The following is a 27,767-nucleotide window of genomic DNA, read 5'->3' as shown; positions in this document are numbered from 1 at the left end:
TTTGAAATTTGTTTTATAGCCGTTGAGGTAGAAATCACTCCGCCCAGTGTTGCCTGACAGACCTGATTATCCAGTTACTATTCTCCTGGCAGAAGATGGTTTCCATTTAAAACCATCTAGCTTCATATCTTTTCCTATATGCAGACTGTCCTGCCAACTTCTGGATACCATCCCATGCCAGGCTAGAACCTTCAGCTCCAATCGGTTTCCTAGTAGTCAATCTGTATTTTTTGACTGATCAAAAAAAATTAAGAGCTTGCCCTTTGGGCTACTGCCAACATCTTAATGGCGAAAATCTATCTCTGTTTCGTGATGTTTATGGAGTGTTTACCTCCCAGTTAATTGGAGGGTTAATTGCTTTGCTCAACGTCAGAAAAGCAGACAGTGGGATTCGAACTGGGTTCAACCGCTTCAATATTGTGAAGGTTTCTATTCGATAAATAGATTACATTTACCTAATCCAATGGTTTTAAGATCCCTCCAGCACTACATTAAAAATGTAATTACTAACTTGTCATTATGCAGAAATGTACATACAAAGACAGATTGATATATATATATCTTACTGTGGGGTCTTACCTTGTTGGTATGCAAACACAACAGGTCTGTCAGATAAGAAAATCAGAGTGAAGACAATTAAAAATAAGCATTTAAATTTATTTTGTAAAATAAAAAAAACGCACAAAACTAAGCATTTAAGTAATTCACAAAAATATCATTTATGATGTTTAAAGTAAACGTGGCAACACCGCATAGTAACATTGGTACTGCAATCCATGGAGGTTTTGTACAACTAAACTTCAGTTAAGATATCCTCGACAGATTACAGCTCCACACTTGCATGCTGTCCTAGCCCTTTTCTTGGCTGGGCTCAAGTCAATTGAATCTGTACTTAAGTCAGCAGAACCTAGGGACAAAATAAAATAAACAATTAAAGGAAATCATCTAGTTCTAAACATCTGCGGGTGCATGTAACAGGTCATTAGAACCCTGATTTTGTCTTCATTCAGCAACCGTGTTTATTGCCCATTTCAAAATAAATAAAATGCACCCAAGTTAAAATAACCAAAGCAAGCCCCAGAACTACGAAGCATCATTGTACACCTAAGGCCGAGTCCATAGAAGGACGGGCCGCGCTGAGCCGTGCGGACGCTCCGCGCTGAGCCCCTGCATCCTCAATGAGGATGCCTTGAGAGGGGGCTCACGTGAGCGTCCGCAGGCGTGCTGAGGCGCTGGATTTTTCAGCCGACAGCCAAGCTGTTTTTCAGAGCGCTGTCGGCTGAAAACATCCAATCAGCGCAGAGCAGCGCCAACGTCACGGCGCCGTGACGTCGGTGCGTCGCGGGCGATTGGCCCAGCGACGTCACTGCCCCGCCTCCCTCAGTCTCCCCCCGCCTCCGATCGCTGGCTCGCCTGCATGGGCATAAAATCACGCAGATTTCAGCAGGCGAGCCTCAGCGTGAGCGCGGTCCAGCCCTGCTTCCCCTTCTATGGCCCCAGCCTAAGGCCCGTAATGTAGTGGGCGCGCGCGGCAGTTATAGTTGGCTGTGGTTAGCCGGCCATTGTATGCTAGGGCCGCGCTAGCTGTACAACTTGCTGTTTAAACTAGCCTTTAATTGCTGTAAATTTGAAATGTCCTCAAAAGCTCCAGCTACAGACAGGCCCACCACAACAGCAGTACACGTATGTTTTATACATTCAGTAGGATTTTTTATCTTTATTTCAAATGCACAAATGTTGCAAGCGTTAAAAATGGCAGGAAAAATTCTTCCACTTCATTGCTACATCAGTATGTCGCATGAAAAGTGGGACTCTCCCTTTAATATAAACAATGAGAAGTCATTACATGAGGACAGGAGTTTGAAAGCATAAAGTATGCGGGAAACAAAGACTAAATATCATTTTGTCTGTTCGTGACTCAGGAGTTAGAAGATGTGTAGCTGCCATGTAAGCAAAGAAGCACAAGCTTACTAGGTCATTAGTATAAAAAACAGTATTATAGGCAGGTATGGACAGGTCTATGTGTATCTTCATGCAAGTGCAAATCCGTGCATCAGTCTTTATGTTTCACTGTGTACGTGTGTACCAATCCCTCTAAACGCGATTAAGTGTTCTTAGCAGTGAATAGATCGAACAGAGGGATTGGTAAACCATTTTAAAATCTACAAGTTCATGAGGGGTGCATAGAAAGGGCTGCTCAGTCTTCAGGATAGGTACCTTTCATTTGGTAATCAAATGTGAGCTCCTCTCCAGCTCTGATAGGTCTCGTTGAAAACAATGCAATCCGAGGAAGACGTACATCAAGATTATCAATGAAGACATTGAACACCTGAAGGTTTGGGTCACACTAAAAGGGAAAAGATAGAAGTTAAATATCCCTTTATACAACAGGAGTGCAACAAGTGGACAACACCTACTGGCCCTGAATCCTGGATTTTGAACGGCGCTGGAAAGGAGGACAATATCTATCCCAGACTGTGCATCTTGGCACAAAACTATTGCTGCCATGCCGCCACTACTGTTTTTATTTGCTGTGACCTCAATTATTTTCAAAATACGCACTTCTTTCTACCAGCCTAATTATGTCTCTAACTCTATTCATATTTCTCCATTTCTCCTTCCTTCACCACTTCTCAGTTCACGTGAACTCCTTACTTACCTGCACCCTCTAACACCACACAGCTATATCCCCTGCACTAAAACGCACCCCAACAAATCAGCTTCACACACTTTCTATCCATGCTTCCCCTCCTTTCTTCTGGGGATCTCTCTCCCAACCCGGGTCCCTGCCTTATTTCTGTATGCTCTCGTCCTCGCCTTCCACATACAACTTCTACTCCTCTGGGTGTTAACCCCTCTAACCTCATACCCATCCCCTGCCACCCTCCCTCCTCTCTCCCTTTCTCCTGTGCCCTTTGGAACGCACACTCCCTTTCTAACAAGTTCCTCTCTGTGCATGACTTCTTTCTCTCTCACTCTCTGCTCCTCTTTGCTATAACTGAGACTTGGTTCACTCAGTCTGACTCGGCTCTGGAAGCTGCCCTCTTATGGTGGCCTTTCTTTCACCACACTCCGCGTCTTGATGGCAGGGGTGGGGGTGTGGGGCTCCTGCTCTCCTCTCTCTGCCGCTACCGTACCCTTCCTATTCCTCCATCTCTTGCTTTTCCTTCGAGGCTCACACTGTCCAGATTTTCTCTCCTCTCCCTGTCCATGTGGCGGTCATCTATTACCCACCTACCTCTACTCATCCCCCTTCTGCCTTTATCTCTCACTTTGAATCCTGGCTCTCTTTCTTTCTCTCCTCAGACTTCCCTGTTCTTCTCCTTGGGGAATTCAATTGCCACATTGGATGACCTCCTCTCTCCCTTGGGCTTCCCACTTTCTCTAACCTCTTCTTTGGCCTTCAACAGTGGACTGCAGCCAGCACCCACAAAGATGGCCACTACCTTGACCTGGTTTTCACTAAAAACATTTCTCTCTCCTATTTCTCCATTTCCCCTTTACCTCTCTCTGACCATTACCTCGTCTTTCTCTCTTCTCCCCTTCCATCTACACCTCGCTTCTGCAGAGACCTGCGCAGAGACCTACCAGCTTTTGATTCCACTTTACGCTCCTCCCTTTCCCCTCTCAGTTCTTCTCCAGACACTGACAACCTGGTCAGGAACTACAACTCTGCCCTATCCTCCTCTCTTGATCTACATGCCCCGCTTTCTCTCTGCCGTTCTCGCCCTTTGAACCCCAGACCCTGGCTAAATTCCCACACGCGCATGCTGCGCTCCTCCACTCGCTCATCTGAACGCCTCTGGAGGAAATCTCACACTCTCGCAGACTTCCTTCACTACAAATTTATGCTATCCTGTTTCAACTCTGCCCTCTCCTCATCTTCCATATGTGTTCATTTATATTATCTTACTTTTTCCTTTCGCATATCATTCATGTTCATATTTTTAATGTTTTTGTTTTTGTGTGTTTTATTTTTAAATCCATGTAGTCTTGTCTCACACAGACTCTCTTAATGTGATTCTCTCCATTACTATCAGTTCATTATTCTGATTGCTAACAGAATGTTTCTGCTTTAGAATGTCCAATAGGACGGAGCTACCACTTATTTAAGTGAGTCTGTGTGATAAGGGTCTCTTACTCTTTGATAAAGTCCCATCCTGGGACGAAACGTGTCAGAGTGTTTTTTCTGTGATGTGCAGCATGTAATCTATTAAAGCTGATTTTTTTAAATCACTTTGGGCTGAACTCCAAGGTGCTGTGACTGCCATCACCCTATTTTTTGTTTCTACCCTCTCTCAGGCTAAACAAACCTACTTTTCTTCACTAATCAACACGCACAAGTCTAATCCACGCCGACTCTTCTGTCTTTGACTCCCTAATCAGACCACCCTCTGTTCTTCCTCCATTTCACCCCAGGACTTTGCCGACTATTTCAAGGAAAAGGTGTAATCCATATGTCAGGCCATCCCCTCTGTATCCTCCTCCCATTCTACACCTCTTCCTAACTCTCCTCCTGCATTCCTTGACTCTTTATCTGCTGTCACGGAGGAGGATATGTCGTTGCTAATGATCTCTTCTCCCTCTACCACATGCCCTCTTGACCCCATTCCCTCCCATCTCCTAAAACCTCTTGCTCTTACTATAATCCCTACGCTCACACACATTTTTAACTCCTCCCTCTACTCTGGTATCTTTACATCCTCCTTCAAGCATGCAACAATTATTGCATTACTCAAAAACAGCAAGCTTGACTCTACCTGTCTTTCTAACTATCGACCTGTCTCTCTCCTGGATTTTGCCTCTAAACTCCTTGAACGTCTTGTATTCTCTCGCTTGCTACACTCTCTCAACACCCATTCTCTCCTAGACCCTCTACAATCTGGCTTCCGCACTGCTCACTCGACTGAAACAGCCCTCAGTAAAATAACTAATGACCTCCATGCTGCCAAAGACAGAGGTCATTACACTCTTCTCATATTACTCGACCTCTCTGCAGCATTCGATATTGAGAATCACCCTTTTCTTCACATTCTCCATATTCTTGGCATTCGTAACAAAGCTCTTTCCTGGATCTCCTCTTACCTCTCCCATCGTACTTTCAGTGTCTCTTTTGCAAACACCTCCTCCCCTATCGATCTCTCTGTGGGAGTACCCCAGGGCTCTGTCCTGGGACCCCTTCTCTTTTCACAAACTCTCTAGGTGACCTAATCACATCTCTTGGGTTCAAATATCACCTCTATGCTGATGACACACAAATTTACTTTTCTACCCCTGACCTTACACCTGCGGTACAGACTAAAAAGTTTCTGAATGTCTGTCGGCTATATCATTCTGGATGGCCCTCCGCTGACAAACTAAACATGGCAAAAACCGAGCTCCTCATACTCCCTCCCAAACCTGGCTCTATTTCCTCCTTCTACATTACTGTTGGAAGTACCATCATTCACCCAGTAGCCAAAGCATGCTGCCTGGGGGTCATAACTCCTCTCTCACATTCTCCTCTCACATTCAAAATGTTTCTAAAACCTGGCGCTTTTTCCTCCGCAATATTACAAAGATACGCCCTTTCCTCTTTTGCTCGACTGCTAAAACTCTGACTCAGGCCCTCATTCTCTCCCGTCTTGATTACTGTAACCTCCTGCTGTCCGGCCTTCCTGCCTCCCCTACAATCTATCCTTAATGCTGCTGCCAGAATCACTCTACTCTTTCCTAAATCTGTCTCAGCGTCTCCCCTGCTGAAATCCCTCTCCTGGCTTCCCATCAAATCCCGTATTACACACTCAATTCTCCTCCTCACTTTTAAAGCTTTACACTCTTCTGCTCCTCCTTACATCTCAGCCCCAATTTCTCGCTATACATCATCCCGGCTCAAGGATGTCTTCTCTCTACCCCTTTTGTATCTAAAGCCATCTCCCACCTTAAACCCTTCTCACTGACTGCCCACACACCACTGGAATGCCCTTCCCCTCAATATCCGACTTGCACCCTCTCTATCCACCTTTAAGACCCACCTTAAAACACACCTGCTTAAGGAAGCATATCAGTAACTCCATGGCTGATAATTAACACCTCACACATTAACCTTGGCCCCTTGCAGACGCACTTACCAGAATGCCCTCCTACTGTTTCTGAACGTTCTTCCTACCAACCAATTAGATTGTAAGCTCTTCGGAGCAGGGTCTCCCTTTCCTAAATGTTGCTTTTATGTCTGAGCACTTCTTCCCTTTCTGTTATTTATATCTTATTTATATGATTGTAACTATTACTGCTGTGAAGCACTATGTACATTAATGGCGCTATATAAAGACGTTCATTCATTCACACAGCAGCACATTAACAGCAGTGTGGATGTAAAACACCTATTCGTATTGCAACTTGCTAAATCAGGTCTGTGACCAATGCACTGATTGAGCAGCTTATGTTACTTCCTCTTGAATCTTCAGACTATTGCTGGAAGGACATGAAACCCAATGTATAACACTGGGTTGCCAGCTCCTCTGGCATTTAAAACAGCTACAAGATAATCTGCACTGGTTTAAAAATCGGCAAACAGATCATCATCCACCCTCCAGTTAGGGAGTTATGAACAATCTCACCACATAATAAAGTTACAAAGCATCAGAAAGAAATTCAATATAACTCTCAGGCAAAAGCTACGACTCTTATTCTGCAAATATTGCCACCATTATCAATTAATTGTATCTGCGAATGTGTTTAAAACACAGTGGAAGTAGAGGACAGTCCCACAAGTGCTGACAGAAGTATATTGTACATACACAAATAAAACAGGAGGTGTTTTATATTTCCTTGATGTTGCTGTGGAACACAGAAAGTGTAATGTGCTTTAGTCACTATGGGGCTATTTAAGCTCCCCCCCTCCCCCCCGCTCTTTATTATCAGAGTTAAAGCAGCAATCCAGCCAAAATAATACGGTTCAGCTCCGGGGCACCAAGATACTTAACGCTAAAGCTACTCGTGTTACTTCATGGTTTCGAATCTCCTGCATCACGCAGGCCAATAGGAAGCAGAGACGTCATCCTTGGCGGCTTATCAGCCTGCGCGAGGCAGGGGATTTAAACCGCTATTCTGCCTCCCCTCCAGGAGACAAACATCAGTACCTTTCCCTGTTACGCATCTCACGGAACGGGGAGTCCGTGGAGCCGGAAATAGCTCAGTTTAGATCCGGGCACCGCCAGATTGCAGCTTTAACCTTCAGAGCGCTCTTGTGATGTACTTGGTACGTCATGGCACAATTGCTTCTTTTCTAGATCAGAAGTGCGCAAACTGGGGGGCGCGGGCGGTTGCAGAGGTCCCGCGCTCTTCCCCCAGGCATTTAAATGAAATGCCGGGGGGGGGGGAGGGGGGTCGCGTGAGGCCTCTGCAACTAACTTACCGGAATTCTGAAGAGCTGCAGGGACGCGGTGTCATACGGAGTGACGTCACACGTCCATCTCCATGGCAATGGAGTCACGTGACCCCGCGGCGTCATTTGACGACGCCGAGCAAGGTGAGGGGGGCACGAGAGCAAGGTGCAGCAGGCAGGGGGACGCAGCTGAAAATTTTGGCGCTCCCCTGTTCTAGATGATCAAAACAAAAGTGAACCCCCCGTCCGTCACAAACACCCGTGCTGAAATGGAAGGCATCGCGCCTATTCAATGCTTACACTGTGATTTACAAAGTGGGAGACATTTCCATAGCGTGCAGCATCCACCGTGAACTCGTCCGATTCATAGTCTAGATCAAAGAGGTATGTAATTCCTGTGCTGTCGTACTGCTGACCCCTTCTCTCTGCTTCCTCACTTGTTATCACCTGAAAATATACAATACAAAAACAAACAAAAAAAAAACACGTGTTCAAACGCGTGAATGCGAGGCCGCTTAAGAGATATTAGGGATAATGTTCTCATATCACACCCCCCCCCCCCGCCCACCAACTCCACCCCCCATGGGCATAACACATTCTTAGTGATTCAGATGCTGAATAGGTTCAGTTTCAGCCGTTTTATGCCTTTAACGGCTAACGTTAAAGGAATAAACAGCCAGAAGATGCCGGCAGTAGAACATTTTAAAAAGCACCCCAGCAATTCTCCAAATTTAAATAATAATAATAATAAGTAGATGGACAGCACTCCTAATTACGACTGAGAGGTCATTGTCTGATCAGCTTTTGCAATTAAATGAAAATGAAGCAAATAAATAACAGGGGGCGCTCCAAATGCAGGGTGTCTTTCAGCAATGTACTCAAATGCTAGATAAACATTTCCGTCCTTCTTTGAATCGGTCATGACTTAGAAAAAAACAAAAAAACAAACTCGGAATATCTCTGTCAGTCAGATATATACGAGTGCTACCCAACTCCGGATTTGCATAGTATCCAAGTACTTTGTGCCCCAAAAATAAATAGGCCAGTAGCAATAGTACTTGCCGAGTTCAAACTACGCTTGAGAAAGGATATAGGGTGCAATTACTACAAAAGGAGGAGGAAGAAGAAGATGGCGACGACGCACGAAAAAAAACCAAAAAAAAAAACCCTGCCACTATCTTAATGAACATCTTCTTTAAAACAATCAAAAAGTGAAAAAAAGGTGTCAAGCAAATAAACACGAATTACTGGGGACAAAGAGATGAAACTACTACAACGCCCAACGCGTTTCTCCCTTTAGGGCTTTCTCAAGGACTAACAAAAGAATTGATATCATAGGGAATCAACTGCCATCAACAAGCCTACAAGGAAGCACCAGCACAACGACAACCAACAAAAAAAACAGTTTGTTACATAACAAAATGTAAAACAAATACATACAAATAATAAGCGCTCAGCTGCCGCAGAAGCATTTAGGTGGAAATGACCCGTTAAAACAAGTTTTTTCCTTCTAGTACGACTCTACAAAAACCTGCTTATGTTTTTAAATCACCTTTAAAAAACTGTTGCCATATTCTTTCAACACAATCTTTAGTTGGAGATTAGGAATTGCACGGCCCAGTTGCCATATCCCGAATGGTACCGAAAATAGGGCGGTGCGCCGTTTAATGCAAGCGTTCAGTTAGAAATATAAGTAGGATGTACAGTTAGGAGCACAAGTCTTTTTCCCTTGGATGTCTTCTGCACAAGTATTTTCATTTGCCTAGCTGAACATCATGGATTTATTTTTAATACATTGCTAAATAGTACATGCGACCCATGACGTGTTGGTTCTGATTGAATTAAATGAAAACTCAGCAGATGGAAAGCTCTCTCCATTGTGGTCCTCACAACTTCTCTTGCAGTGAGGGGCACGTCCACTTGCCCGGAGCCGCTAAAATCTCATCAGTGCAGACATGGGTATTATTCATTAAACTGCTGTAGTGTCGATCAGGACACTAGAGCACAGAAACTCTCATTGAATGCAATGGGATCTTGCATGTTGTGTTTCCCCCGATCGCTCTTTAATCACCCCCACAGTCTGAAGTACCTTGATGACCTATTTCTCCCCCCGCCCCCCTCCATTGCTCTATGCGAGAATCCTGGTGCTTTGTAGGAATATGTATTAACATACAGAAAACTTAAACAAAATTATTATGTCATTAATCTGCTACTATAAAATACTGCAGTAAACAGTTGCTTCACATTCTCAAAAAGGCGACTACAGATTTCCATTAAAAAATAAATAAAAAAATAGGACAAGTTTATCGGAAGTTGTCTTTGCGTCTTGCATTTGTGATAATCAGACTGCCATCTGAGAGCAGCATGTCTATTTAGGACAATGTACAGAGCTGACCCATCTAAGTAACGGAACAGTTACAAATAAAGAGCACGTACCTCTCCGACGTATTCCATCACAAAGCTGTGTTTCTTGATTTTCTGCAGGGTCTTCACACCCCAGCCACGGTCGTTCTGTGTCCTAAAGATGCATAGAGAGTAGGGTGGACCTTTCTGTACCACCCTATTGGGACAATCAGGGCCGCAACAGCATCTTGAGTTGCACTCGTAGATGGGCCGTCCCGGCTGGATTTTGATCTCTTTGTGTTCATTATAGGCAAACAGAACCCCAGCCTCCACAGGGCAACATTTACCGGTAAAGCAATCGGAGCATTCACAGCCAACAATGGCTTCCCCCATAAAATGAATCCCGGGAGAGGCCTTGTAGTCATTAATGTAGTGGAAATCCACGGGAGGACCCTCAAGATCCACATTGTTTTCCACATATAGGATTCCATTGTGGGATTTGTTCCTGTTCAGCTCTTCCTCCCAGCGTCGGAGTGCAATGCGCTGTTTAGCCTTCTTCACTATATAATCGGCCACCGATGGGTCCAGATATTTAATACTGTTTTCTAACTGCCCTGTTTTATTTGGCTTCAGTTCGGACAAGTACTTGTACAGGTCGCTGTAAAATTGCTTCAGAAGCGTCGGGCATTTAAGGTTTTTCTTTGGCTCCCACGTCTTCGTGGACTCTGGCCACCCTTTCCACTTTACAAGGAAGTATTCCATGCCCTACAAATACACAAGCAGGTGCACCGAAAAGTCACAGTAAATTACCAAAGTGATGCCGTTAGAACACTCATTCTCTGCAGCAGATTAGGATGTTGTCAGAAACCTTTCAGAATGACTCTTATTCAGTAAAAAAATGTTTTTTTTTTTTTTTGTTTTTTTATTGAACACATTGCCTTTATTTTATTTTTATCCTGGTAACATATGTCCAGGATATATACCGTCACAGGGTAAAATGAGATGCGTGTTAAAAAAAAAATCTCCTCGTAGTTTTGCCTCTTGAAGAGGCATTGTGAATTTCTGAAGAATCCACATGCAGTGTGTGTGCAGCGCACAGCAGAGAAATGAAGGAGAGCAGGTCTGGCAAAAATACACTCTTTAATGGAAAGCCATAAAATAGAGGGTTGCAACCCTTCTCCGCGTTTCGTGCAGGCTGTGCACTTTATCAAGAAACGCGTAGAAGGCGTAGAAGGGTTGCAACTCTCTATTTTATGGCTTTCCATTAAAGAGTGTATTTTTGCCAGACCTGCTCTCCTTCATTTCTCTGCTGTGCGCTGCACACACACTGCATTTGTATTCTCCCGACCTGGATGCAGCTGCACGTTTTGGAGAGAGCTACTGGGGGTTTTGTGAGTACGTTTACCTGGGGCCAACCCAATGAGGAGGGGGAAGTGTCTCCGCACACGTACCCCCACCTTCAGGGTGTTTTAGAGCCCCCTTATAGGTTTAGTGCTTTGATTATTATTCATTAATCATTACCCAGTGTTTTCCTCTTCTCCTTTCAATATAAGGATATAGGTCCTAGTATTTTTGAGCACCATTCTCCTATCACATTGTGAATTTCTGAAACTGTTGAAAGTGTTGGTTGCTACCACTCTGGAATAGCAGCAATTCGCACTTTGTTCGGTATGAGCCCAAATGAAAGGAATCTGCATTAAATATATTCTAATGTGTTTATTTTGTCTAGAGTGAGGGCGTTGGGTTATCTTTTTGTACAAGACAACAAACAGCTATGGACCAAACGCTATGGGTGTTTGCCCGCCATATAGGAGCACCACTTAAAAAATAGTCCGCGCAAACAGAAACACCATTTTAAATAATGTAATACTGCGTTAAGATGGCAAAATACATGCACGTGTTTTTTGTATCACGGTTATGTTTTCATTATTTTCACAAACTTAAGTATCCATTATTAAAGAAAACATTTCTCCTACTCTTCCACCCCCCCCCCCCCCCGCCTGGGGACCCCTGAGCCAAATGCCACTATTTTCAGCACTGCGAGCCCCCTGGTCCCAGAGATACTTTTCTGGTGAAGTAACCGGATTTAAATCTCCCTTTGGGGGGGGGGGGGGGGGGGGAAAGGCTGCAAAATCTCAGGCCAATAGGAAGCTGCATCATCTTCCGTTGTGGCTTCCTATTGGATGGCCATTTAAATCCCCTTTAAAAATAAAGACGTAATACCGGTAGTTTTACCGGTAATTATCTCGGCAGCCGGTGAGTTTCTGATGCTGAACATAGTGCGGTTCAGCTCTCAAAGCCGCCACGGTTTTAATCCGGTAGACTAAAAAAAATGGAGGTTAGTTAGGGTAGAATGCGCCTTTAAATGTGGGGGGCCAAAGCTCTCCTTAAACTGGCAAACAACAAGTGTCCAGGAATAGGATTTTATTATTAGACAATTATCGGTCAGGGTTTTTTTTTTGGTGGAGTTTATGGAGAAAGTCTGAAAAGCATCCAGTTATTGCAATGAATCAAAGCATTGTTTTGCTCCTTGTGAAAGTTTGTTAGCACACGCGCCTTACCTTCTCTATCTTGTAGTCACATAGGTATTCCACGTCATAATTGTTTAGATTCTTTTTGGTGATCCCGATGCACTGGCAGATCAGCTTTCGTTTCCTGCACAACTCCTGGAGCGTCTCGTGAGAAGCGAGGCACGGCACGCACCAAGCTACGGGGGAAAACATAACATGGTTTTATAGCCTGCCGCCCATCACCATTCAACACGCTCCATTTCAGCAAGGAAGGACCTTCTCTGGCAAGCTGCACACGTCACACACACACACTTTGAACTTCGTGTCGCAGGAAACTGCTTGTTGAAATCAGACAAGTTTCATGTTTATCTTTAAACGGTGGATCAGGTGCAACAATTAACCCCTTGAGTCATCCCTCTGAAGGGGGTTCAGTTTAATTTTACAACTGGCAGTAAGCGCCGAGGTTGGATCTTTTATAGGAACAAGGCTGTAGGTGAATAATAAGTATATGGGTTTTTGACACAATCATAATATCCTTTTGATATTATGGACTTTTAGCTAATCAAGAAGAATTCAAGATGTCAATATTTTTATGAGGTTATGTTGATGGCTCTAGATTGACTGTTTATGCATATATTCACATCCTTTTTTGGGGACCTGGGACAACAGTTATAATGGTGGACAAGGCGACTTGCTCCTCTATGAATTAGGTGACCATCATTCTCAGCTGATTTATATACTCTGCGTTTATGGGTTTTGGTATTACCGGAGGCTTTAAATTGTGTAATTTGTAAGTGTTATTCTTAACTAACAGTATGGTGTCTGTTTGATCTGGAGTGCTCTATAACAAGGGCTCTCTGCCTCATTCTGTTAGGGGAACTTTTTGTGGGTTTAGTTTAGAAAAAAATGCATTAACCTCTTGAGAACCAGAGTGGTTAGGCTAAAGGGCTGTGTTGTATCCTCTTTTTTTTGACACTGCTTTCCTGATTTCTGACAAAAAAAAATGTAAAAAAGGCCATATCATTCCAAACATCAGTAAGATTATATACGCACACGTCGAACAAAGTGCTTCTAATAGCAAGAAAGAAAAAAGTTATTATACTCTTACCATAATTATTTTTTTCTGGACTCCTTGGCAGTGGGAACCCTTGGGTAACTTGTGACAAATGAATAGGGAGGGGATAGGGAGAAGATAGGGATGGCACTCTCGCTTCAGCTTAATAAACGTAAGTACAGTATATTGGTAACAAAGGTGCAAAAGGGGGAGATAAGGTACGATTGGGAATTTAAGAATAGGAACACCCTTTTGAAAGCAATCATATATTGTGATATGATAATTTAAAATCAATTTTAATGATATTAAAAGTAAAAAATATTGTATGAAAAATTAGTACATATATTGATAACGAAACAAATATATCGCTATGGTGATCATACATCTAAAGCGAAAAAAGAAAAAACGCTATATATAATAATACCGAAAACTGAGTCCTGAAGGAAATCCTAATTATAGATGGTAATTTCACTCATAATATTCAGATCAGAGGTAAGTCAAAGTTATTCATGGATAACCACAGGATTCAGCAATAGTTGTATTTATAAGATAAAAAAAAGCCTGTATAAAATAGGTTAAACAGGTAGCGTATAGACTGATTAGGTAAATACTTAATTTCAAGTCACGTGTAAATGTTCCTTAGCTGCAAAATGTCATCAGATAGTTCGAAACCTTATTAATAAGCTAAACCACTGATTAAATCGGCACACAAAATGTGTAGTGGTGCCTAGAGGCACGAATCAATGTTCGTATCCATTTATAGTCTCATACAAACAAATCACTGCTATAAGAAAAACCTGTAGATAGTAGCAAGACGGATGGGCTCACAAAAGGTGTTACTAATGCCCAGAGGCACGGATCTAGTCCAGTTATAGCGGACGCCGCAACGTCAGTCTGACTCCGCCTCCCACCTGACGTAAGTTTCCAAAGGACCACCTTTGACAAAGCGCCTCTGCGAAACTTACGTCAGGTGGGAGGCGGAGTCAGACTGACGTCGCGACGTCCGTGCGCAGCAACGACGGCGAGAGGCGCATTCGTGTGCCGACAGGATCTGCAGACCTACACGATGCAGGTCTGATACAAACTTGCTATTGATGTGGCCATTTGAGCTTAAGCTGCTATTACACTGTTCCGGCAGCGCACTGCTCTGTGTTACAAAATCATTGCTACTCTGTGACGACGGAGCTAACTAAATAAGCAAGGGCATTTACTCTGACACCGACACAGCGGTATTTGACCCCTCTCTTTGGCGCATCATCCAGCTTACACTTTGCAGGTGGTTGATTCACCATTTGTGTGTATTCTGACCAACACCCCAGTTGCTTGTGACACATATGTTCCCTACTGCATATCTTGACACCTTTTAGCTAACCATTTGTTTTACTGCTGTTTCCATATACATTAGCAGTTTGCTACTGATTTACCTGTACTGTATGAGGCTATAACTGGATACGGACTAGATCCGTGCCTCTGGCCTTTACTAACACCTTTTGTGAGCCCATCCGTCTTGCTACTATCTACAGGTTTTTCTTATAGCAGTGATTTGTTTGTATGAGACTATAAATGGATACGAACATTGATTCGTGCCTCTAGGCACCACTACACATTTTGTGTGCCTATTCGATCAGTGGTTTAGCGTATTAATAAGGTTTTGAACTATCTGATGACATTTTGCAGCTAAGGAACATTTACACTTGACTTGAAATTAAGTATTTACCTAATCAGTCTATACGCTACCTGTTTAACCTATTTTATACAGGCTTTTTTTATCTTATAAATACAACTATTGCTGAATCCTGTGGTTATCCATGAATAACTTTGACTTACCTCCGATCTGAATATTATGAGTGAAATTACCATCTATAATTAGGATTTCGTTCAGGACTCAGTTTTCGGTATTATTATATATAGCGTTTTTTCGTAACTTGTGACAAGATAGGAAAGGAAATTCTTCTGCAGCTAGCGCCATAAAAGGAACCTCCCACAACCCACAGGCAGCCTCCAGGCCTTTCCTCAGATACAGAATAGTACAAATAATACTTAATACACACCGGGGGAATGATATTCCCACTGTCATGGGAGTCCAGGAAAATAAATTACAGTAAGAAATGTTTTTTTTTTCCGGCTCTCCTCCAATGGCTGTGGGCAGCCTTGGGATATACCAAAGCAATGCAATACGGGAAGGGCACCATTATATGTCACACAAAACATCATCTGCTTAATGTAATTTATTATGACAACTGCCTGAAGTTATGTCCGCCCAAAGCTTGCACAAACTGAGGCTTGAACGTCCAATCTGGAATGTGTCAAAGGTGGTGTAGGAGGACCATACTACTGCATACATAAAATTCTACGGGTGAAGCTGGCACCTAACATGCCCATAAAGGGGAGACTGTCTTTGTGGAATGTGCTTCTATGTCTCGTGGTTCTTGTTTATTGCAATGCTGGTAAGGTCTCTTGATGCAGGCTATATTTCACCTCACAAAATGTGAAACTGCTTGCATTCCAAGCCCTCGAGAGCACACGGCCAACTAGATTTCCTGAAGGTTCGCGTCCTTGAGAGGTCTTCAGATTTATTGCAACATCTAGATTATGCATCTTTTTCTCCTTTGAACGACTCTGGATTGGACAGAATGAAAGTATTGTAATTTTTTTGATTGAAGTGAAACGATCGTATTGGCTTTGGTGGAAAAAGGTGTAGACAGGCCTCAACTACTTTATCTTGATGCATTATAAAAAGGTTCTGTAAAGGATGCGTGTAACTCCTATTGCAACAAGGAATACTGCTTTCCATTTTAGCAAATCTCAACGAGATTTGTCACTGTGGTTCGGTAGATCCGTCAGTACATCCAGAACTAGTCAGATCTGCAGTATTAACCTCTTCACCACCTGGAGAAAACTGATAAGACTATCAGACACATTCTTGAGAGAGATGAAGTCAACACAGAGTCAATGGCCATGTTCACCAGGTTCGAGAACCAGACCCTTCTTTGCCAATAAGGAAGCACAGCTCCGACTTCTGGTCTGTCTTTTAAGGTCTTCCTGGGAACTCTCAGGATAAAGGAGATACTGGAGGGAAGACCTAGGCAAGACAGAAATTCAACAGGAAGATTAAAGATATATTCTCTGTTCTGTCTTGCCAACACCTTGTTTGATTGTCTGCCTTTTCTTGCTACTTACTGTATGTTGCAAATATTGCATTGTAAAGCAGGGGGGGCGCGCGGCGCTTACAGAGGCCCCGTGCTCTTTCCCAAAGAATTTAAATTAAATTAAATGCCGAGGGAGCGCGCGCAAGGCCTCTTTAACTCCCTTACCTGGTCTCCGGCAGCTTCTGGTGACGTGTCACCATGGCAACGCGGAGGTCACATGACGTTGCCACCACATGACGTCGGGACGTCAGAAAAAATAAATAGGCAAACAGGTAAGGGGGAGCAGGAATGGGTGGGGGGGGGGGGAGAAGCAGGGGTAGGGGGGGAGGGGTGTGGAGGCGACAGACAAAAGTTTGCACACCCCAGTTGTAAAGCAATACTTCCCCTTTTCTGTCAGGAAAACTCCCAGAAACATTAATAAGTGTGGTTTCGAAATAATTTTTTTCCTCATTTATGACCAATCCATGCAATCACTATAGCTCTGACATTCTAGAGCAGGGGAGCGCAAACTTTTTGTGCTGCGCCCCCCTGTCTCTCTGCCCCCGGCTCTCGCGCCCCCCTGCCTTCCTTCAGCCGCGTCAGATGACGCTGCGTGGGCGTGTGACGTCAGGTCACATGGTGCCGCGGCGTCTATTGACGCCGCGTTGCCATGGCGACGCAACACAGGCGGCTGAATCCCGGTAAGTAAACAGTTGCAGGGGCCTCACGCGATCCCCCGGCATTTAATTTAAATGCCTGGGGGAAGAGCGCGGGGCCTCTGCAACTGCCCGCGCCCCCCCAGCACAATCTCCCGCCCCCCCTGGGGGTCGCGCCCCCCACTTTGCGCACCGCTGTTCTAGAGGACGTTTGTCTTGGGTTTGATGAACAAAGTGTCTAGATATGGGTACATCTGAATCCATTCAGGTCACTAGAACTTAAGTGAAGGTGCTTGGTGATATTGCTAAATTGAAGGGTAGAGAAGCATATTGGAAATGGTCCCTGACTACTGCAAACCTCAGGGATTTCGAATTTCCTGCCGTCACTGGAAGATGTAGATAAACCTCTTGGGTCGTTTTATCTCAATCCAATAAGTGAGACAAAACCATCTTTATCATCGCCCCTGAAGAAAGGTGTTCAGATTTCTTAAATTTTAAAAAAAAAATGGAATCTATTCCAGATAATTTTTGGTAATCGTGAACCATCTGTATGACCGCGATTGTTTTCAGAATCTGACATATCGTCTGGGTTGCCTCCGTCTTCAGGAACTTCAAGACCATAAATTTGTTTCTCCTAAGCATACGCTTGAACCCTAGAAGGTGACCTGATGAAATTATCTGGAGAACCTATGTCTGAGAGTGGGCGCACACCCAAACACACACACACAAAAAATATGAGTCTCCCCCCTACAGTCAGCTGAAAGGCTCACCCCGTTTCTTCAAATGTCCCCCCCTCCCCCCCAGTGAGTCCTTTCCTCGAGCAACGAAAAAAAGCTGGTTGTCCTCTTCTCCAAGTTGATTGTCTGGAGGAAGATCTTTCAGAATGATAAGATTTTTGCCTCCATATAGGACATCTTCTGTCTGCAATGAAGGTAGAAACTTACATTTTCACTCTTTAAACAGGTTCTTTTCTTTCCCAATAGGAAAAGTCCTTTAAAAAGAAGGGTACTACAAATCTTTGTATTCTTTGATGTGGAGTCCGGATAGGAAGCTACAAAGCCCTCCTTGCAGCCACTGAGAGAAATAGACAATGCAGCAAACCATACAGAATCAAAAGATGCTTCCACAATGTAGTCTGCTTCCAATTTCATCTCCAACGACAGGACACTTATGATTGACATTATTTTAACCCCATTTTACAATGTTCTAAAACTATGCGCCCTGGACATTGAATATGTTGCTACGGCTGACTTGCAGCCGGCTCCAGCTACTAGAAATGACTTTCCTAATACATGCTCTATTCTTCTTTCCATGGTGTATTTGAGTAATACTGCATCCTCAACTGGAAGTGTGGTCTTTCTGGCAATCCTAGTAATAGCTGGATCTACTTTAGGTGGGACCCCACATCTTAATTTCTTTGTCTGAAAAAGGATACATTCCAACAAAACTCCTTGGTATTAAAACCTTGCCTGGCTGTGGCCATTCAGATTCAAATATAATCTTTTATTATCTTGTGTAAAAAGGGAAAAACGGTTGTTTGTGGGCTCCAATTAATTCATCCTTCCCTCTAAAGGAATCTTTCATTGCTTTGATGTGTGGATTCACAAGGTCCATATTAAAAGTAAATTCTTCTTCATGTGGTTTCCTAGTCTGAAGGTTACCAGTATTCACCTCCTGAATGTAGCTGGAACGATATCTCTGACTTTAGAGGACGATTCCCTTCTCTTATTTAGACTTGCAGAGTTGAATGACTGCCGACTCCACACACCGAGTTACCATTTCCTTCATCCAAGATAGGAAGTTAGGTATAGTACCTGGCTCAGCAGGTATTACTGCAGTTTTAAGACCATCTTATCTTCCAGGGATGGTTTGTAACATGCTGAGCACTGCCTGGTATTTGTTGTGGCATTTTTCTTCTATTACTAAGTTTATTATGCAATCTCAGATGGTCCTTGTTCTGGCTGTCCAACAGAGCCACCGCATCACCAATATGCATAAGGTTATGCAATCCAAAAGCATGCACTCTTAAGTAAACCTAAGGTCCCATCCAGACGACCTTGACAGCGAACCTTTGTAGGTGGCTGCTTTTATCCTGTGTCTACTACAGAATATTCCCACATAGCACTTCCAAGGGAACACAGGCGATCTTAATTACAGCAGTTATATAAACTTTCCAGGTTTGCATGCTCCCATGTCATTGCTGAAACACGCTTACATGCGCCTGGCCCAGGGAACACGTGCGCTCAAGACTGCTGGGAGTTATGGCGCCTTACCAGACACTACACGTCCACCGCTATGTTATGGTAGCGCTTCTGAGGTTATTGTCACAATGTCGGGGGTGTCAGAGGGACCTGGACTGAAATGCAATAGATACAGTCCTGCCGAAACCTTTACCAAATCAAAAACCCTACATTCTGCGTCTGTAGCACAGGAAAAGACTGACTTCAGGTACTGAGAGGTTTATGTCCTGATGCAACCTGCAGACAAATTCCGTCATACTTTGTTGCAAGTGGCGGAGGTACCCATGTATGCCCACTGCCATGGGGGAGGAGGGGCGCGCACAACTGCTTAAATTAAAAGGATACAGTACAAAAAGCAACAAAAAAAATTAAGGAAATGCACAATCTGATAGTTCATCTTATGCTGATCTATTTCTTTCTTTTTGTTTTTTTCAGATTTTTTTTGCTTTATTTTCAGGTTTATTTCCCTAGCACCAGCTGTTCTAGAAATCACTATTATCTTATGAACAACAGCCATTTTACCTTCCCAGAGTTGCACATGTTCTTCCACTAATCTCCAGAATGCAACTACAGAATTAAATAAAGATTACATTGCTCAAGACAATAGTTATAGGACTTCGTCATGGTAAAAAAAGGATTTTTGTTTTATGGTAAGCATAGTGGATTGTAGCGTAGGAGCAGCTGAGGTCACCATAACTGTGCCCAGGACATGTCCGAAAATGAGAGGTAACGCTCAATGTATTGCTTCCTGGTAAAACATTATATAATAAACATATCTGAATACATAGGTTGCACCTTGAGCACAGACAAGTACACTACACTTTTAGTTAACCAAGTGATATACAGCTGAACCCCGTTATAACGCGGTGCTCGGGGTCCACATAATGAGAACGCGTTCTAACCGGGATCGCGAAATGGCCGCTGCGATCAGGGGTTCCGCGAGGACTTACCCAGCATCTGCAGCTCCCTCCACTCCCTGCTTCATCAGTCTGCGTCCACGTGGCGCGGCACTTACTCCCAAGCTTTCTATTTGACTTTCGAGCGCAAAGGAGGGTCACATGACCATTCTCTGACCAATGACACCCAAAAATGAATACATTTGATATAATACACATGCAGAAATTGAACCCATGATCTTTCATATGCTAGTGCAATTCTCTAGCTGCTACACCACAGGGCTGGTGTGATGAATCTGACTCTATAAACAAACTTAACATCTATTGCACAGTGCAGGGCCTTTTGATCCTTTGAGGCCACCGTATCAACCCTCTAAGGAATCCTTGTGACGATGGGAAGGATTTGGCCCGGGATTAAAGGGGTTACACCCCAATTGGCCACCCTCTACCCTCACCTGGGAAGCAATGGGTTAACTGGACTGAGGTCCAGTAATGTGTTTTTACCTCGCTTCCATATCCAAATGCTTATTCCCCTGTGTAACTGTATTGTGTTATCCTGGTGTTTGCACTCACACATACACTAGGGTTGATCCGGGAGAGCAAGGGTTAATATTTCTTTAGTAATTATAGCCCTTTGTTTAAATTACCCTCAAAGATGCCTGCCTACTAAATGCAAATGGTCAGGAGAGCGACCAAATGGGTAGGAAGCAGCCCCTGATCAAAGGGTACCTGTTTGCAGGAAGCTGGAGTGGATAGTGAGCGTTATAACTCACACTTACAAACCATAGTATCCTGCCATGTGGTAGACTGGCCAAACGCCTCTGATTTAGGAGTGGGGCTACAGAATGAGTGACCTTATTAAATATAAGAATATTATGAGATGTCCTTGGCTGAACATGCTAAAAGTTACATATGTGTATTCGTGGGACTTACCCGCAACTAACGGTTACAGACACCTGGTGTTTAGCCGGTCCTAACAGACAGATATTAATATCTCTTTTAACTTTAGTAGTACACGGTAATATTTAGTCTCATTGGGAGCGTCATGCGTTACGGAATGTATTAATATGTCTCGCGTGCCAGTAAGTATTACTGAACTGAAGTTATTTAGATAGGGAAAAGCAGTTTTTAAACGTCGTGGGGTGGGAGTTTTACTCTGAGGAAAACTGTCAACTTCACCGCTGATTTATGAGAGGGGCTGGGTTTAGGTTGTGTTCAAAGGGAAATAATTGTATAAGAACCAGGCTCAGCCTATGGCTAATGGTCTTTCATGTCCTCATGCAGTCTTCATGCATGAGTCTTCATTTATGAGCTGCAAGTCTTGCTGTGATGTCAACTGAAATATGGAAAAAATGGCCCCTCCTGTATCCTGATGGCTTTCTTGTCATAATATTTAAGTAAGTGTCTATATTTTGCCTGTTATTTGTATATTTTGTGTGTTCACCTTTATCAAGGAATAAATTATATTTTATCATATCTAAGTCTCGTCCCAGTTCAACCCAGTTATATATATATATATATATATTATTTTGGTGTATTATTAATAGCCTGTCACAAAGCTCCCGTCAAAATCCTGATTGGGAGACACCAACTGAGGAGACTACAGCCTGTTCCTGCCTTTGCATGCTGAGCAACTGATTGAGGAGCTGTCACCACAGGAGGAGGGTTGAAGTGCGCCCAAAGTCACTTCTTGCTCATATACCAGCAGGGGGAGAGTGAGTTTGTTACCATTCCCCTCTGTGTTTGTCTTCATGAGTAAATGTTAATACACTATACCCTCTACATTTGTGTTCTTGTCTTCATATGAGGTCAACTAGGAGTCCACAGACCTGAGGATTTCACTATATGGAGCAACAGTATTTTGTGTAATTCAGTGCTATTTATCACTGGGTTTATTTGCACATTTAACTGTACACTGTCATTTTGCACCACAAGCACTTTTTGGTTTAGAAAACTATACAGTAGCTTCTCCAGATCTCATAGGTTCTCCAGTCATACCATGGTGAAAAATTAGGATATTCTAATAGCGGGGTTTAATATAGATGGGGAGACGATGATATTTGGACTTCCCCAGTTTCCATATACTCAAGGTAAATATTGGAGATATTTTCCAACATGGATGTAGGACGCAATTCTATTCAATTAATTTTCTTATAAAATATAAATAAATACTTTTTCCAGTATTAGTGGCTTGCCTAGGCCACAGATTACATATATTTAAGTAATGTACCGGGCAACTCTGTGGTAAATAAAGTATTCATTTATTAAATTAACGTTTCACCGCAGCAGCACTTTTGTCAAGATACAAAGTGTGAATCACAGTGGTATTTTTAAATAACCATAATGGCATCATACAACTGTGCAAATCCACACGAAAATATCGTATGTATATGTATTTACAGTTAGGTCCGGAAATATTGGACACTGACACACGTTTTGTTATTTCGGCTGTGTACCAAAATAAATTCAAGTTACAGTTAAATAATGAATATGGGCTTAAAGTGCAGTCTATCAGCTTTAATTTGTGGGTATTCACATCCAAATTGGAGGAAGGGGTTAGGAATTACATCTCTTTAATATGTAGCCACCTCTTTTTCAAGGGACCAAAAGTAATTGGACAATTGACTCAAACGCTGTTTCATGGACAGGTGTGGGCTATTCCTTCGTTATTTCATTATCAATTAAACAGGTAAAAGGTCTGGAGTTGATTCCAGGTGTGGCATTCGCATTTGGAAGCTGTTGCTGTGAACCCACAACATGCGGTCAAAGGAGCTCCCAATGCAAGTGAAACAGGGCATCCTTAGGCTGCAAAAAAAATAATCCATCAGAGATAGCAGGAACATTAGGAGTGGCCAAATCAACACTTTGGTACATTCTGAGAAAAATAAAAAAGGAACGTACTGGTGAACTTTGCAACACAAAAAGGCCTGGACGTCCACGGAAGACAACAGTGGTGGATGATCGTAGGATCCTTTCCATGGTAAAGAAAAACCCCTTCACAACATCCAGCCAAGTGAAGAACACTCTCCAGGAGGTAGGCATATCATTATCCAAGTCTACCATAAAGAGAAGACTTCACCACAAGGTGCAAACCATTCAAAAGACTCAAGAATAGAAAGGCCAGATTAGACTTTGCCAAACAATATCTAAAAAAAGCCAGCCCAGTTCTGGAACAGCATTCTTTGGAAAGATGAAACCAAGATCAACCTGTACCAGAATGATGGGAAGAAAAAAAAGTATGGAGAAGGCTTGGATCGCTCATGATTCGAAGCATACATCTGTAAAACACGGTGGAAGCAGTGTGATGGCACGGGTATGCATGGCTTACAATAGCACTGGGTCACTAGTGTTTATTGATGACGTGACAGAAGACAGAAGCAGCCGGATGAATTCTGAAGTGTATAGGGATATATTGTATCAGCGAAGTTGATTGGACGGCGCTTCACTTTACAGATGGACAATGACCCAAAACATACTGCGAAAGCAACCCAGGAGTTTTTTTAAGGCAAAGAAGTGGAATATTCTGCAATGGCCGAGTCAATCACCTGATCTCAACCCGATCAAGCATGCATTTTCACTTGCTGAAGACAAAACTTAAGGCAGAAAGACCCACGAACAAACAACAACTGAAGACAGCTGCAGTAAAGGCCTGGCAAAGCATCACAAAGGAGGAAACCCAGCGTTTGGTGATGTCCATGCGTTCCAGACTTCAAGCAGTCATTGCCTGCAAAGGATTCTCGACAAAGTATTACAAATGAACATTTTATTTATGATTGTGCTAATTTGTCCAATTACATTTGAGCCCCTGAATTAAGGGGACTGTGTATGAAAATGGTTGCAATTCCTAAACGTTTCATATGATATTTTTGTTCAACCCCTTGAATTAAAGCTGAAAGTCTGCACTTCTATTGCATCTCGGTTGTTTTATTTCAAATCCATTGTGGTTGCGCAGAGCCAAAATGATGAAAATTGTGTCAGTGTCCAATTATTTCCGGACCCAACTGTATATAGTGCCATCCAGGTACATAGCGCATTATAATATACATGATATAATACAATACAATAGGAATAAGCGCTTCAGGCTTAAAACATTAGGAAAAGGAGTCCCTGTCCTGAAGAGTTTACAATTCAATTCCCACCTACTTTAGGCTGTGTCAAATTGTTTAAATAAAAAAAAGCTTTATTGTTCAGTGTCTGTATTTTTGATTAAAAGAAAAAAAAAAGAAGAAAAAAAGAATGTGCTCATGTTTTATCAATAAAACTATAAGTAAATGTAGTGAGTCTAAAGTGCATTATGTGAATACATATAAAATGTATACATACAAACACATAGATAAACGCCACCGCCTAAAAAATACAACATTATTAATGAATAGGCCATTCAGTGGCCCCTTGACAGATGACGTTGTACTATCAATGTCACCTATCCAGAGTGCAATTATAGGGAGCTTTATGTAATCATCTGATTATTTATGTGTTGTAACATTATTAATGAACCAGAAAAAGGAAAAAAGTTTAAGAAAATTTCATTTTTTACAACCTTTTGACAACATAAATAAATGAACAGAAAATCTGTTTTTACGTGCGGCGGCCGAGCCACGTAAGCGGTTCACCCAATGAGGGCGAACCAACCCAGTGACGTCACGGCCGCGCTCTCCCCCCCCGCCCCAACACGCCCTCCCCACGCCCCAACACGCCCACCCTTCATGCAGGACACAGATCTCTCCTGCTGCAGGCGGCGGAGAGAAGCAGAGTGAACGCTTGCGCCCTCTCCAGCGTTCACCATGGCCCGCAGCCTAAGTGATGACATATGCTAACTCACAGCAGGATATAAAGAAACCTGTGAACATATTTAAAGCATTATGTAGGTTTAACATTACCTCCTCTACTCCAAAAACCATGCTACATTTTGAAAGTTGATCATGCCACGAGGGGTCATGGTATCAAGCATATATAACCAATAGGATTCTGTATGGAGGAAGGGTTTTTTTTGTACATTATCCCCTCTGGCTTGTGCTGACACTTGATCGATGAACATGCCTTTAATGCTAGCTATAGCATGAAAAAAAAAAAAATATAATATATATATTTTTTTAAATGGTCAGCGACAGGGTTCTCCCCGTTACGCTGTTTCTTTAGCGCATTTAATGTTACTTCTGTGTTCAATAAAAAGGGTCTTTAAAGGGATCTATTAATCTTTCCTATATATCCCAATCTACACAGAGATTTATATAAAACAATAAATACTACCCCCGACAAATGCAGTTTGAGATCAGAATTGATTTTGAACCTTTCCTGTTCTTGGGTGATAAAATTTGAACAGAATAGCAAATTGAACAATTCTTCCAAGACAGAGACAGTGGAGATTGTCGGGCTCCTGACCACTAAATTGGTACCATTAAAATTGAGTGGGGTGTTATATAAATTGGAACCCGCCAGCCTGTTTCTCTCTCCCACCCCCCCCATATTTTGTAAATATACCATCCATTCTGCAGAGGCAACTTCTCCTATGTCTAACTGCCAGACAACTCCTTTGTAATACCTCTCAGCGTGTATTTTTAGACTATCGCTCTCAGTCAAATCTTTTTTTAATTAATATTCTCAAAGACATCTTAACATTTTTATTGTTATCCTATAAATGAGGAGTGTCCCTTTGAGAAAAGAAAACAATATTTGTAGCTATTTACATGGTTTTTATCCTTCACATAGTTGGTAGTTTGCTGTTCATTTATGTTGTCAGAAGTTTAACTGAAGTAGAAATGATGTTTTTTTAAACATATTTCCTCACTTTTCTGGCTCATTAATAATTAGATTTTTTTTTTTAGGATGTAGCGGTTGCTATATGTATACTTTCTATTTTATATGCATTTTTCACATACTGTAATGTACAGTAAGCTCACTACACAAGTATTTACCGTTGTACTAATAAACCATAAGCTAAAATAAATTCACATGAATTAACATTTGTTTTCCTATTCACATAAATACATACACTGAACAATAAAGTTGTATTTAAACAACTTGTCCCAACCTAATGTAGGTGGGACCAAGATATTTTTTAGCAGTGATCCAATTGTATCTAGCCCAGTCAATCATATTCCAGGAACTACATTGCCCAAAATGCGGTGCAAGAACTGAATTAAATAACCCGAGCAATCGATTACAGGAGAACGGATAGATCTGCAGTTTAGCTAATCACTTGTCAGTGTGCAATTTGTATTGATGCACATATTGAATGGGGAAGAAAAATATATATATATATATATATATATTTTAAACGGCAGCTTGAACTGCAGCTTTAAGACTTGGGGACGAACACGAAATAAAAGCCTACATGTTCTGCATCTGAAGCCCCCATTGAGCCAAATGGTTAACCCAGGCTGTGCTGGAAAGCGGTGTCCATGTCAAAATGGATTTGAAGCAAAAAGGTGACAATGTGTGCTCATTTGCATGTCATTTCCCAGAATGCCTAGCTTCAGTGGATGCACAGCATGCCAAGAGATAATGGGGAATGGCAAGGTCACAGACCTGTGGCGGTGCGCACAAGTGACACTTATTTTCTTGGGTCACCACATGGCTCTTGCGTCACATTTCGCAACACAGCATCATTTGCCATTACTGGTTGTACAACCCCTCCACCATGTATGCAGTTTCCACACACAGGAAGCCCCGAGCATTAGTAAGGGGATTACATACAATCACGACTACTCTAGCAAGTGTTAATGTGGTGACAGCTTCCCACGTGCACAGCACACCTGCAAAGTGCAAAGTGTACACCTCAGGCTGCGCTCATAGTGCCTGTGACGGCAAGTCAAAACAAACGCATTGCCACCGCCACGTGTTCTTATAGTAAGTGCAACGCAACGGCGCGGTGGCTGGAAGTCATCTCAATTTGATTTTTCCAGCAACCGCAGCCTGACGTCGCTGTCACTATAAGCGTAACTTTGTTACACCAAGTTTATTGGCTCAAATCCATCAATGATGCGGGTCTCCTTGTAGGAAATCCCTCAGCTCCTCCACTGCAACTCCCTGAAGTCACACAGCAAGTTCCCTCTTCCCCGCCAAATCTGCCCCCATGTGGGCCGGTGACAGCCACGTGTGGCACCCTGCGGAGGAGCCCCGCAGCTGAGGCCTGCGAGGGGGCAGTAGGGAGGTAGCTAATGCCCCCACACACCGCCTGGTATAGGAGAGCTTGCTCCCTTTGCCCCCTCTCCACCATACGATGCAGTGAGGGGTGCAAGTGCTGCTGCTGCACCAGCAGCATCTCTCTCTCTCTCCCTCTCGCCCCCGCGCGCGTGTCTCTCCCGCACAGCCCGCGAGGACAGAGAGAGAGGAAGGAGGAAGGAGGAGGGGGGTGCCCGCGTGCCTTCGTCAGCCCGCCGCGAGATACACACACAGACACACGCAGCGCGCGACTCACCTCCACGCGCCGCGGCCATCTTGTTGCCCCGCCAATCAAAATCTCTACTCGTCACGGCGAGCGGGCGCCAAGCTCACATCCCCCCCGCCTCCTCTCCCCCGCCCCACGATACCACGCCCACCTTCGCTGACGGTTTGAGAGGAGGGAGGGGGGG

The 27,767-nt window shown here is 43.2% G+C and overlaps 1 protein-coding gene across 4 annotated transcripts; it reads right to left on the bottom strand.

Annotated features, from left to right (window-relative positions):
• Nucleotides 1-636: 636 nt before the first annotated feature.
• SUV39H2 (SUV39H2 histone lysine methyltransferase) lies at nt 637-27,767 on the bottom strand. 4 transcript variants are annotated; one of them, XM_075599537.1, is made up of 6 exons: nt 27,614-27,767; nt 12,271-12,416; nt 9,803-10,474; nt 7,667-7,813; nt 2,218-2,347; nt 637-907 (listed from the first exon to the last, which is right to left on the bottom strand). In XM_075599537.1, the coding sequence occupies exons 1-6, from the start codon at nt 27,630-27,632 to the stop codon at nt 801-803; spliced, it is 1,221 nt and encodes a 406-aa protein (XP_075455652.1). In that variant the 5' UTR covers nt 27,633-27,767; the 3' UTR covers nt 637-800. The 4 variants fall into 4 exon arrangements, with proteins under 4 accessions (XP_075455652.1, XP_075455653.1, XP_075455655.1 ...); XM_075599538.1 differs by lacking the exon at nt 27,614-27,767 and adding an exon at nt 20,248-20,613; XM_075599540.1 differs by lacking the exon at nt 27,614-27,767 and adding an exon at nt 15,752-16,355.

Source organism: Ascaphus truei, chromosome 5 (assembly GCF_040206685.1).
Source record: "Ascaphus truei isolate aAscTru1 chromosome 5, aAscTru1.hap1, whole genome shotgun sequence".
Taxonomy (NCBI): Eukaryota; Metazoa; Chordata; class Amphibia; order Anura; family Ascaphidae; genus Ascaphus; species Ascaphus truei.
This window is presented reverse-complemented; position numbering and strand designations above follow the sequence as displayed.